Source organism: Zea mays, chromosome 4 (genome assembly GCF_902167145.1).
Source record: "Zea mays cultivar B73 chromosome 4, Zm-B73-REFERENCE-NAM-5.0, whole genome shotgun sequence".
In the NCBI taxonomy this organism is placed as follows: Eukaryota; Viridiplantae; Streptophyta; class Magnoliopsida; order Poales; family Poaceae; genus Zea; species Zea mays.
The window spans coordinates 71,790,457-71,804,081 of NC_050099.1; the positions used below are offsets into that span (position 1 = coordinate 71,790,457).

The window sequence follows — 13,625 nt, forward strand, 5'->3', positions numbered from 1 at the left end:
CTAAAATCTCTCCAAAATTCGTGGAGATTGTTGTGGATTTGATCCTCTCAAGCTCCTCCACACCGTCTCCACTTCATTTCGGGATTTTTGTGGACGGTTTAACAGATTGAGGTATTGTTACATCTTCCCTATCTTTTGACTCAATCTATGCTTTTCTTGAGTATCTTGAGATTATCTTCAAGGAGATTGTGTAGTTTAGGTGTATGACACACTTAATCAGTTCTCATTGTCTCGAACATTGTTTTGAGTTAAGTAGGTTGATATTGTTCATTGTAGCTAGACCGCTCATATGAACAGTTGAAGTGCATGCCCAATATTATACTTGTCTTTCCTTAAAAATGTTCGTTAAACTCCTTGAACATCAATATCACTCTCACCATATGTATCTTGTTTGATCTTAAGGATCGTTCGTCGTCGGAATCCATCCGTCATTGAATCCGATTCAGACGACAGTTCCCCAGAAATTCATGAGGAGACTCCCCCTCGGTCCAGATCCAAGCGTGAGCGAGGACCTGACAATGTGATGATGGGTGGTGAGGCCTCTGGGTCTCAAGGAACTCACGGACGAACGGCTCGAAACCCTTCTAGTCGTTCTCGTCCCGTGACAAATCCTCAAGCATGGGAGTCTACAAGTGATGATGAAGGAGGCAAAGATGATGTTTGTAACACCCGGCTTTAAAGGACAAAGCCGGGTGCATCTCATACATGCGCCAAGAAGACAACATATATAATAACAGAGTGTATAGAGATAAATGTCATAAAACATCAGAGTATTTATTACATAGCGGAAGTCTTATTACAAAATAAAGATAAATATAAAACGAACTAAGGATCGTCGGCGCCAATGTCGACTGAGAAACGCCACCTAGATCAGATCAAACTCCTCGCCTTGTAGCTCCTCCTGAACCACCTGCTCTTCTCCTGTGGGGGGGTGTGAGACAGCAAGAGTGAGCTCACATACGTTCATCGCTCAACAAGTTGTGGGGAATAATGTGGCATGAACTCACCAAAGGTGGGAGTTCATGAAGTGTAAGGCTGATCAATGGAATAAAGGCTGAGGCTGAGCATTGCTTTCATAAGTTGGTCAAAATTTTATTAGCAATTACTAAGTGTAAGTAAATACCAAACCTTAATAATAATAAAGAACAATAATAGTAAAATAATCCCAAATGCGATGCAAATGTCAAATTGAATTTAAGTTCCATAATTAATCATGTGAGTGTCCGAGCCGCTCTTGACCGTGAGCACGGCTAGTATACTAGTTTTACACTCTGCAGAGGTTGCGCATCTTTACCCACAAGTCGTGTATCCCATGTCGCCTGGGTTTGCAAGGCCCTTAGACACTACCGAGGTGAATGGCTAGGGATCCACTACGAGGCCTTTACAAAGTTCCACTAGCTTCCGAAAACCCGCTACAGTTTATAGGAAGATCCAGTACAGGGTTCCTGGCTGACCGCCATCGCAGCAAAATCAACCAGGGACCTCCCCGCACTGACCTCTCCCCTACTGCCCTTGCCCCTTTCAGGTAAGGTAGTCTTCCACTAGCTTTCCTAATTAGTCAGCCAAGGGCGTCCCATTAAACCCTTGTGGTAGCACTGTTTTCCCGGGTGGTTCTCCATGTTCCCATTAACATAATGATCTTAACATGAACAAGGAAGAATAAAACAGATAACAATAAATAGTATAACAATGAGTGATGAATATCTCTATACCCAAATCCACATAAAGCAATAGCATGTACTACCCAAAACTTTAGTAGTAAAACCAGTGGTGAAGCAAGGTATAAAGATAGTCAAAATCTAGGGTATCCTATTGGGTCCCATCAAAATTAACCTATGCAGATCATTATGATTAATAAGAACATGAATAGGTAAAAGAAGTGATCAAGGGCACAACTTGCCTTCAATGAGCTCCTGCTCAGCTACTTCAACCTGCTGCTCACCAGGATCCTCAGCAACGGGCTCTTCTACTCGCCACAATACAAACAAGCACAGGATATAGGGAAAATTAACATTACACCAAGCATGTAAGCAAAATACACAGTAATAATCTACATATTAAAATAAAAACCTAGGAACTGGAATCATAATTTTCCGAGTTATAGATTTTAAGTTAGGCATTTTCAAAGGTTTTATGTGCTTTAAATAGGATTAAGTGGTAAATAAATTCCTTACTGTTTTCATGACATAACAGAGGCTCTAGGTGATAAAGAATAAAATTACAAAAATTTAGAAAGTGGAATGGCTCAATTTGGAGTTAGTATGAATTTTCTATGAATTTATAAAGTTCTAGCAATTATTTTCCTATTAAAAATCTATTTAATAATCCTTTTCTCTGATTTCATTATGTTCTGGACTGCGCCTCATTTACCGGAAAGTACAGGGGGCTCGGCGCAAGAATCCGCAGACACAGGGAACAGGGCCCCTGGACGGCGGGTTCAATCCTAAAAACCAGAGGGGCTCTTATGTGAATTTACAACGGTGAAGGGGTATCGTGCGTTCACGGCCGCCCGATCCGATTCTAACGGCCCAGATTAAAACGGACCAACCCGAACCGGTATGCAATCTCAGCCGCGAGATCGGACATCGACGGTTTGGATTTAAAACGTTATGATCACTTCGCGGTCGTCCGTTAACGATCTAAGGGCCAGGACCCGATCCAGCGAAGGGTTACGCGATGATCTAATCTACACCGTCCGTAAGCGAACCAACGGTGCGCACCTTATCTCTTCCCTTCGACCAACCGAGACGGCGGCGCCGGTCACCGTACGGCGGCGAGCTCACCAGAGATCGCGATTTCGGCCCTCCCATCCTCCATTTCCTAATTCATTCGCTCCACGCCCAATTGGTGACATTATGAACCTAATTGCCCCACCAATTTGTGTCGTCGACGAGCGCAGAGCTCGGTCCGCGGCGCAGCACAGGGCCACGGCGGAGACGCCATAACCGGGACCCCAATCGCGCCCCACGGTGTACCGCTACTAGTGCCGATAAGCGCAGGATGAAATTGACAAGGTTGCGAGTTCGGTTAAGGGATCCATACCGGTAATGGAGTAGCCGAGTGCTCCGGCCACCGCGTGGATGGTTTCACGGCGGCGAGCGGACGACAGCGAGCAATCACCGGCGCGCAGAGCTTCAATCGCGCCGACAGAGGCCGAGGGAACACACCGGAGGTTGCGTAGAAGCACTCAGGACGACAACTCCGACCGTGCCAGTGTCGCAATCGCGAAACCACGGCGGCACGGAGGAGAGAGGATGAGCAGCGCGGCTAGGTGTGTCTTGACGGCGGCGGAGAGTTTGCGACCGGGTGAACAGGAGATGCGAGGCGAGGTCGAATTTATATTCAGCGGTCTTGAATCGGGAGTAGGAGGAGGTCGCCGCGCCCGGTCTTAACGGCGAACTCCGCGCGCGAGCTCAGGGATTCTGTTACGGCCTGGTTGGAGACGGGTCTGACGAAGCTGGCCCGCGCATCAGTGACACAAGACGAGTGGCTGACGTACCGGTCCCACGCGGCAGCGAGTACCCGTGTGCGCGCAAGCGCGGGGAAGGAACTGGCACGTGGGCCCCGCGCGTCAGAGAGTGGGAGCGCGCGGTGGATGAGCCGCCTGGGCCGCGCGGGCGTGAATTCGGGTTGGGCCGAATTCCAGGTTCGTTGGCCCATCAGGTATAGTGTTCCTTTTCCTTTTTCTTTTATTTTTCTTTTATTTTCTCCTTTCTCCATTCTTTCACAAATTCAAATTTAAATCCTAATTTGAATTCAAACTGGTTTGTGAGCTTCTTAACTGAGTTAAGTACTTAAATTAAAATATTAGTGAGGACAAAATATATTCTTTCATACATTTATTTTCCTCTATTTTGTATAACCTCCTCCTTCTCTCTTTTCTTAATTCTAGGATTATTTAGGATTTAAATCCCCATTTGGATATTCACCTATTTCTTTTTGCATTAATTTAATATTGTCACAAGAATGCACACACAAATAAAATATTCAGCATGATGCAATGATTTAGTAGCATCTCTCTTTATTAATTGTTTTTGGACATGGTGTTCACATATGACGATGCACAAAGATCAACCTCACATAAAGAGAAATTGTTCCTCTATTGGTATTATTCCTAACCAATTACAAAGTGGGTGTTACAATGTTGTTGACCTCCCTCCTGCTCATGCCCCCATCATCCAAGGATTGGTTCTTCACAAAGCACGGGCTCGGTGTTCTCCAAACGAAGAAATTATTGATTTCAGTGCCAGCGGAGGGTCCGCTCTTCTTCAAGACATGCGTTTTCAGAATCCTACCCTCTGTGTACGACACATCAGGATTGAAGGTAATCGCTTTTGTATTCTACTTCATGTAGATTTCTACAATTCGGTTATCCTTCCCAAGAAGCACCAGCCCATTCTCCATCAACGCTTTATCAACTGGAGTGGGTGTGAAGGTATTGGGGATCCAGAGATGACATTGGCACTGAGGGCCTGTGAACAAAAGAAAATGAAGAATATCATGACTTTCCAATTTGATTGGAATGATGAGATTATTGCTCAATTCTAATCTACGCTGTGGATCAAGTCTGCAGATGAGGAAAGTCCCTACAACTTTCCTTATATGGACTTTTTTATTGAAGGAAGCTGGTACAAGGTTAGCTACAGGAGATTTGCTCACATATTGGGATTCACTGATGATGATATTACTGGAGATAAGATCAAAATCCATGATTTTTGCCCTCCCACCAGGGCTGAGGCCAAAGATCTTCACATTTCTGAGAATGATGAGTACTGGAAATCCACAAATTTTCATAAGTACTACAGGTACCTCAACTCTCTTTTCAGGATGACTCTCATTCCCAAGGGGGGAAATCAAATGAACATCCTGGGTGAAAGCAAAGTTCTTCTCTCCTTCATGAAGCCCAATAGCAGTGAGAGCTTGAATGTGTTTGATATGATTTGGCAAGAAATTATTCATGCCTCTTGCTTTCCTCTCAAGGGATGTCTGCATGCCCCCTTCATCATGAAAATGATTGAGGTGGTCACCCAATTCAGATATAAAAAGGGCACCAGACATCCTTCCTATACCCCTTTCTGGATTGACCCCAATAATCTAGCAGGGCGGTTGAGGAAGGCTCCTGCAAGCTCTCGTGAGCAAACTACAGCTGGTCCCTCTCGTCCTTCTCCTGGTCATTGCTCTCCCACACCATGTGGTCGTGGTCGAGGTCGTGGTCGCGGCATGGGAGCAAGGTTGGCTCATGGGATAGCAAACTTTTATCCATGTGTAGGAATATCTCTATTGATGTTCACGAGCTGGCCAGGCGGCAGCGGGAGACGGATGACAATCTCTGTCGTCAGTCTATCTCCAAGGGAATCCTTTTTGCTCCCCGCTCTCCTGACGTGCCTCTCCATGCACCTCCTCCAGAAATAAATGAATGGCATCAACAAACTTATGGAGTTCCATTCATGTCGGCTGAAGATGAAGATGCAGAAGAAGAATTCTTTGATGACAGGGATCAGTTTGTCCCGCCTCCCCACCAGGGTGATCCAGGTCCCTCTTCATCTTATCCTCCCCCCCAGGATCCTTCAGGAAGCACTCCTCCCCCTGCTAACCCTGGGAAGGAAAACTTTGCAGTCAATTTGGAGTCTCGATTCTTTGATCCCTCCCCTTCCTGGTGATATGTGTTTTTTGTCTTCTCCTGTTTTTTTGGTGCTCGTTACCAAAAAGGAGGAGAAGGGTTGATGGTTGGTAGCCCAAGGGGCTAAACTGAACTACTTTTATTTATGTAATGAACATTATGGTCTGTAATAAATTTAGCATTTGTCTATGCTTGTGATGATGGCTTAGGGCCATGAACAATATTATGTGATGGTGATCATTATTGTAATAGCTAGTTTGTTTTTATGATCCTCCTTATTCATCATATATTTTATGCTATGACATGATGAAATTGTGAGAGTATGTCATTTTACATCATCATATCTTATATAATATTGTTGCATCCCTCGAATAATTGTGTAATGTGTTGACTATTTACTCTCTCCAAATATGTTGCATAATTGACATATCAAGTCCATATGAAGATCACAAAACTCATGCACATATTTAGGGGGAACCACACATACACAAGTATTCACAATCTCGCTAGTGATTTTGTTTTCATCTCTACTCCAGTTTGTTTTGGCATCAATCACCAAAAAGGGGGCGATTATAAGTGCAATCAACCCTTACTAAGGGTTTTGGTGATTAAATGACAAAACAAACAGAGTTTCTAACAAGTTTGCTCCTAGTATGTGTACAGTTATTCTAAAGACAGGAGGAGCACAGATTCTATATGTACACAAATGGAAAAGCACAGTGGATTAAAATTCTACATTGTATAGCGTGCTTCAAGTGCTTGTGAACAACGACAATTTACTTTTTACAATTCTTGACTCATAGGAATCACTGTTCAATTAAGAGGGATCCGCAATAGTTGAGTAAGTAACTGCGATGAGCTCAGTCCAAACCTCTTTCAAATCCTCTAAGAAAATATTTTATCAGATCATGAATGCTCTTGGAAAAACCACTTTCACTTCCCACTAAGACTTCCCCATGTTTCTCTTTAGTTTTCTAAAAATCTGTTCAGCTAGTTTCAAAAACCGGCTCAACCGGACTAAAAACGGGCTCAACCGGTTTTTTGCATTGTTCCTTCTGCCACTTTCTGATCCGCCAGTCTGCCAGTCAGTCCTATCTGAAAAGTCGTGTGCAGACTGTTGAAAAATCGGCTCAACCGGTTTTTGGGCCGGTTCAACCAATTTTGGAACCGGTCCACTCTCCGGCTGAGCCAGCTAGTGAACCGAGAACCACCCTGGTGGAAACCAGTTCAACCGGTTTTCAGTCAGGATTCCCCAATGGCCACCAGCTTTTGGGGGCTCCTTTATATACCCCTCACACACTCTCTCTTCATTCACTTTTGCCCTCTCCACGATTTCTTGGCTGACCTACTTTCAAACAAGAGCATTCAATCCATCTCCCACACCCAAAATTGCATCTCCTTCAATTGATTAAAGGACCCTTGGTGTGAGGCGAAGTTGGTCTAACTCATTGATTTCATATCGATTCTCCCTTTCTCTTCATCTCTCGAGCTCATCGCAAACTTGAATCTTGGGCGGATTTGTTACTCTTGGAACCTTATGTTCCTTGACGGATAGAGGTTGCTTGGGAGTCTCCAAATTTGTGGACGACCCCGAGAAGTTTGTATCACCCGCTCGTTGAGCTAAGTTAAGAAGAGATTGCCTTGACCTTGGTGGTCGGCTTGTGGAGGATTAGGGTTGGAAAAGACCCAGCCCTTTGTGGGCTCCTCAATGAGGAGTAGGACACCTTTGTGGTGGTTGCCGAACCTCGGGTTAAATCGTGTGTTCTTGGTGTGCTCTTGAAAAGTGCTTTAAATTTTTGGTTAGTTCATATTTGATTATATTGTGTGCAAATCGTGTGAAACCGATTCACTTCAATTTGTCACCCATTCGAGTGGATTTTCTCTAGGGCAAGTCTTAAGAAAGAATCTCTCATTATTTTGTCACACCTGTTTAACTGTTTATCTAATCTAAGTTGAGCAGGTTCAAACTTGTTGAGCTGTAAATAAAATCATCTGAACCAGTTTGCACCAGTGCAACTTGAATTTAACACTATCTCGAAGTTTTAGTAAAAAATTTCAGGTGTAGCCTATTCACTAGACCTTTCTCATACACAGTTTTCCAAGCTGCCCTAGAAACATTCTTTGCCATGGCTATATTTCCCAACAAAACATAGTAAACAAAAGGCTTTACTACTACATAATAAAACATAAGACTTTACTACTACATAATAAAACATAAGTCTTTATTACTATATATAAATATAAGAGATCCTAAACTAACTATTGTAGGCAGCCCACATTTGGAGAGCAATCTTATCTCTCAGGTTGCTTCCATCACTTGAGTCCATATCATTGGGGTAATTGTTGTCTCCCTCTGGGACTTCAACATACGGCTTGGAGATATATGATCTGGTTGGTGGTCAAGCCAACCTTCATCACCATTTTGCCCCCTAATTATGTTGTAAAAATCAACAGCTCTTGCTGCTATCTTGATTTGATTTTGGACAGGATGAAATGTGCCTACTTTGAGAATTGGAAACCTTTCTTCAAAACACCAATGGCTCTTTCGATGTGGTTGCGAAGAATGGCATGACGATGGTTGAATAGCTCTTCGTAGTTCACATAACTAGCTTGTGATAAACGACGCTTTCTAAACTCGCTGAGGTGATACCTAACTCCTCGGTATGGGGCAATAAAGGATGATGTATTTGCATATCCACCATCTACAAGATAAAATCTTCCTTCCAGCCCACTGAACCCTTTACTGATAACGGATCGAAGGACCCCTGCATCTGAGGCCGAGCCTTCCCACCCACATGAAATAAATATAAAATTCAGATCGAAGTCACATGCCAACATCATGTTTTGTGAAAGTGACCCTTTCCTATTTCGGTAAGGAGGATCCTTATCTTCTACAATGGTGATAGGCACATGAGTTCCGTCAATTGCTCCAATGCAATTCTGTATAAAAGGAGAGGAAGTTTAGGGCATGTTAAAGGGAAAAACTAAGGAAATCATGTTTACTATTGATAGGTCACCTGAAAAGGGGCATGAACCTAGAATCTGTTATAAATTTTGGATGCGTCTGGATAGAATTGGGAAGCTTCACGGATCGCTGAGTTAGAGTGGGAACTATATCGAAAACTTCTGATATTTTTCGATGGATAGTCTCTCCACTATGTTGGAAAGCCTTTTGAAGCATTTGGTTACTGGCATTGTGGGAGATCATATACATAAACATCCCAAGCTTCTCTTCGACGTTAACACCTCGTGTATCACGTAACAAACCCTCTCTTCTAAGGAATTCTGATGTGGCTCTAAATATTTCTGGCTCCATTCCGTTCTCGGACTTGCACCAACTCTCATGCCCTTCAAGAATCTCCTTAACCTTCTGGGCACCAGAGAGAGAGGAGGTATGGATAGACCTTTTCTCTTCAGAGAGGAATGGAAGTATAGTAGGGAGAAGAATAAAGAAAAACTCCTCATCGTCTTCTTCTTCCTCCAACAAAAACTGCCTAGCTAGCTCTTCCCAAGAACCCATATCTAGAGAAATTGAGAAACTACATAAGCAACACATAATCATAGCAAAATGCATGATAAGCAATGGAAAATATCATAAAGATAATAACAATTGCAAAGATAATAACAAACGCCTTCCTGGCTGAAGCTTATTAACGACCCTTGTATTGGTTGAATTTATGTCACTTCTTTAGAATTTAACGAACTTTCTAGCTGAAAGGAGAGCCTAGGTCTGCTAAAATATCCAGGCAGATAGATTTACATCAACTCCTACAACAGAGCAGCATCATGTTAGTTTAGTATTTTCAGTGAAAGGATTTTTTAAGAACCCCGTTTGGATCCATTCATTTTGGACAAATCCCTGGAATTGTCCAATGCCTTATGTTTGAATGAACCATGCATATCAGGATAATAATGGAAGAGCAGCGTTCGTGAATCCTGATTACTGGCCCCATAAGTAAAACAAAGAGATCTTTTTAAATTTTTACAGAAGAACAAATGTAATTTTCTACTCAAATGTTCAGCATGAATGATTATTTTTTGGGTTTTCTGCAACTATGTTAAATTCATAACTTTAATTCATCAAAATATAGAAATCCAATTAGTAAAATCACCTTTTAGCAACGGTCTGAAAACTAAAATAGTTGAGCCTGCAATGCAACCTAGATTGGCATGGTTATAATCTGATACGTTCACATTGCACTTCGCCTGTATACAGTCTGAAAACTAAAACAGTCTGAAAACTAAAATAGTTTGGATCTTGGAGAGTCCGAGGATCGGATCTTGGAAAAGAATCAGTCTTGTAATGAGTTTAGTTGAGCAAGCTAATCTAATAATGATAAGCAGTTGCCAGCTTGTGATACTGCTAGCTGCAGTTGTTCGTCGTCGGCCCAGCCCATACCCGGATCACCTGCTCAATTACCGCAGAACGAACCACCACACCAGCAGCAAACATACCACTACACAAGCAAGCTAATCTAATAATGATGATGAATTGGCCGGTTGTCCGAACGGACGAACCACCACACCAGCAGCAAACGGCGGACCGGACGCCGCCAACAGATCGTCGATCGGAATTATTCAAAACCCTAGTATGTATGGTACGAGAAGAGAGAGAACATTGTTGAATACCTCAAGCTAGAGACGGAGATGACGCGCGGAGGACGACAAGCTAGGGATGGTGGACAACGAGCGGTGGATGTCCTGCTCGCGAGCAGAGCTGGACGTCGGAGCAGAGCTAGATGATAGATCCGAGCTGGATGATGGCGTGGTGCGCAGATGGTGGATCCGAGCTGGATGGTGGCGTGGAGAGAACGGGCTCCACTCGGTTCGTCGCGGTGGCGGTGGGACGCCCTCGATTTGTCGCGGTCGGAGCCCTCGATTCGTCGCCCCGCCCGTGGGGAAGCTTGCCCGGGGTCGCGGCTCGGGGGAGCGTTCCCCTGGTGTTTTGCCGATTCGAGGGAGACGCTGACCCGGGGAACCAGGCTCCAAACAGGCCGGCAAAATTACTCGTGGCCCATTCTCCCGTGGGGTTTTCTCACCAGGAAAAAGGTTGAATCCCTCGAGAAAAGTGGGCTTCCAAACTAGGCCTTAGGGAGCAATCTTGTTAGAGGGCAAGTCTTTTAATTGCTTCCTATATGGTTTTAATGTCTTCCTTTTCGGTGTTTGATTCCAAAGAGGGAGAAATTTTATAGACCAAAGCAATTCTAAGTATACCAAATACCAAACGCACCAAATATAATTTTTTGGTTTTACAAGTGGTTTTGGTTCTTCAATTGGTTTTAGTCCAAAATAGGAAGTAAGTGGATTATGGAGTTAGGGGGAGGCTTAAGTCCATAATCCCACATTGTGGGACATTCATGCATCCTTTCAAGTAGATTGCATATTTTCATCAAACTAATTGTTATATTTGCTTGCTTTGGTTGTGTTGTCATCAATCACCACAAAGTGGGAGATTGTAAGGAAATAGACCCCAAACCATTTGGCTAAGTGATTTTAGTGTTTGCTGATCAACATAACCTATGGACTAACGTGTTTGCTAGTGTTTATATTTGTAGTTCACATGATGCAAAAGTAACTTGGACTGAGGCACTGAGGAAGCAACACCTCAAAAGAATACATTAAAAAGACTATAAGTGAAGATCAACAAGTACCAAGCAAAGTTCAAGACAAGAAGTGTAGCCACTCGCGTATCGTCTACCTGTGTGAAACGGACAGTCTGGTGGCTCACTAGAAAATCTGGTGCCACCCGATAGATTGTCCGGTGCACCAGGGAACTGGAGCCTAATAGCTAGTTCTAGGTGACACTGTGGAGAACCACCGAACTATCCAGTGTGAGAAGACAACGTGCCAACAGTCAAATTGAAATGGTCAAATCCAACGACTATGTGCACCGGACTATCCGATATGACATGGAGAGCTGATGTCTTCTCTCCAGTGGCTAGTTTCGAGTTGGGGCCTATATATACTTCACCTGACCGGGCATTTGAAGGTGTGGGAGCCCAAGCAACATACCAAGGAAGGTTATACACATCTTCAAGTGCTCAAACACTCAAGTGCTTAATAGAATCACTCGGTGATTAGCGTAGGTGCTTTGCTAAGTGCTTAGGTTAGTTAGACCGCTATTGCGCTTCTAGGTGATCCCTAGTTAGTTGAGTGAGTTTAGGAAACCCCATATAACCCCTCATCTCTTGCGCGAGCCGTTGTAATTGTATCGAGTGGGGCGAGAGTCTTGCGAGACTGTATCAACCACATTTGTAATACAACCGCCACCGTGTACTGGAGGGAACGAGGCCCGCAACGTTTCGGTCGGAAGCTCGATAGTGAAGACGGCGGGGAGTGTCCGAGGGGAGCTGGAAGTGGAGCACCACTTGCGTGTGGAGAAGGCCTGCGGCACTCTACAGAGTTACTCATCCATGGTGTTTGGGCCTCACATGGGCTATCCTTTGCGTAGGGGTACCAACGAGGATTGGTCAAGACCTTGCGTGGTTCCAGGTACCTCTAAAAATACTGACGTCGTCCACGAGAGTTTGCATCTCTATCTTTACTCTTTACCTTCTGTTTTTACATTAAGTACTTAAATTTCAATGTCTCTTTTCTAGTAAGAATATTTAGGATTGGAACTTAGGTTGCAAAACTCCTTTTTGCGGTAGAGATAGCAACACTTAGTCAAAATCTAATTTGCACAATCTAGTTTAAATTATTTGGATAAGTTTTGTTTCAGGGATTTATTTGTGACTAGTTTAGGGCTTGTTCGGTTATTTTCAATCCATATGGATTGGAGGGGATTGATATGGATTGGAAGATATTTTGACTTAATAGGGATTGAAACCCCCTCAATCCCCGTCAATCCATATGGATTGGGGTAGAACCAAACAAGCCCTTAGAGAGATAGTTTTTAGAAGTCCTAATTCACCCCCCCCCCCCCTCCTCTTAGGCATCACACTTTCCTACAAGGTGTTGTGCGTCGGGTAGCTATGGTCGATGTAGCTGTCGAGGACGCCCAAGAAGACAAGCCGCACAAGTCGCGGGCGTGGCACGCGGGAACGCCTGCGGCGCACCAGGAGACACCAGGTGATGGTGGCGCAAAAGGGGGGGCATCGACGAAGACGACAATATAGTCAAGACAGTCGTAGAGAAAGTAGCCGACGCTGAGGACGATGTTGTCAAACCGCCGTGGACGAGGCGTGCTCTAGGTTTGCCACGCCTAGAAACGCGTCGTAGACTAATACACGTGTCGGTGTTGCCAGTACCACATGTACCAGGTAGAAGGCCCCAACCAAGTGTCAGCGTCTGAAGGGAATAACAGAGAAGACCTCCACGACGATTGGGGTGCAGTATATGGCGAGAGTGCCATCGTAGCTCACGTTTGTCATAGCGGAGTAGATGAAGTAGTTGAGGATGAGATGACGACGCTGGCAACAAGTTTGTGCTGGAAGAAGAAGAAGACGTAGGCGAGGTGACGCATCGAGGATCCTAGAGTTGCGGCGGCGAGAGCCACGACACACATGAAGAAGAGACTCGACGACTCTAGTTTAGTGTGACAACGGTACTTGTCGGCAAAGAAATCGATGATGAACGTGATGCAGACCAGTGAGAGAGGGTGTCGACGCAGCATGCAGGTGCAGTGCAGATCAACGAGTGTGTCGACGTAGCTCGCAGGTGTTGAACAGCTCGCAGATCGTGCACACGGACTCGACAGCGATGTAGATGCAACGGCGAGGGTCGACGACGAACGGCGACGCTGCTGCCCGAAGAGGCAACACTGCTGCAACCCTCGTGCTTGGTTAAGAAACTCGTGGCAGACGATAGAAGTCTTGGGAGGGTGAGGTTGTGTGCGATCGGATGGCCAGACCAACAGTGTGTGAGGCGAAGATGATGACAGTGATGTCGATGGCAGAACCCCCCCCCCCCCCGATTAGTAGTGGCGATGATGAATCGGCAGAGATCGACGTGTCGACGAAAAGGTGTAGATACGGCATGCGGGCGTCCCCTGGCACACTGCTAG

At 44.7% G+C, this 13,625-nt stretch overlaps 1 protein-coding gene across 1 annotated transcript; it reads right to left on the reverse strand.

Annotated features, from left to right (window-relative positions):
- Positions 1–8,633: 8,633 nt before the first annotated feature.
- Positions 8,634–9,179, reverse strand: LOC109945746 (uncharacterized). The gene has a single exon (XM_020552090.1). The coding sequence runs from the start codon at positions 9,174–9,176 to the stop codon at positions 8,634–8,636; it is 543 nt and encodes a 180-aa protein (XP_020407679.1). The 5' UTR covers positions 9,177–9,179.
- Positions 9,180–13,625: the final 4,446 nt, after the last annotated feature.

Excerpts from the sequence above, each read along its gene's own strand:
- LOC109945746 (XM_020552090.1), bottom strand. The coding sequence starts at position 9,176 with ATGTGTTGCTTATGTAGTTTCTCAATTTCTCTAGATATGGGTTCTTGG.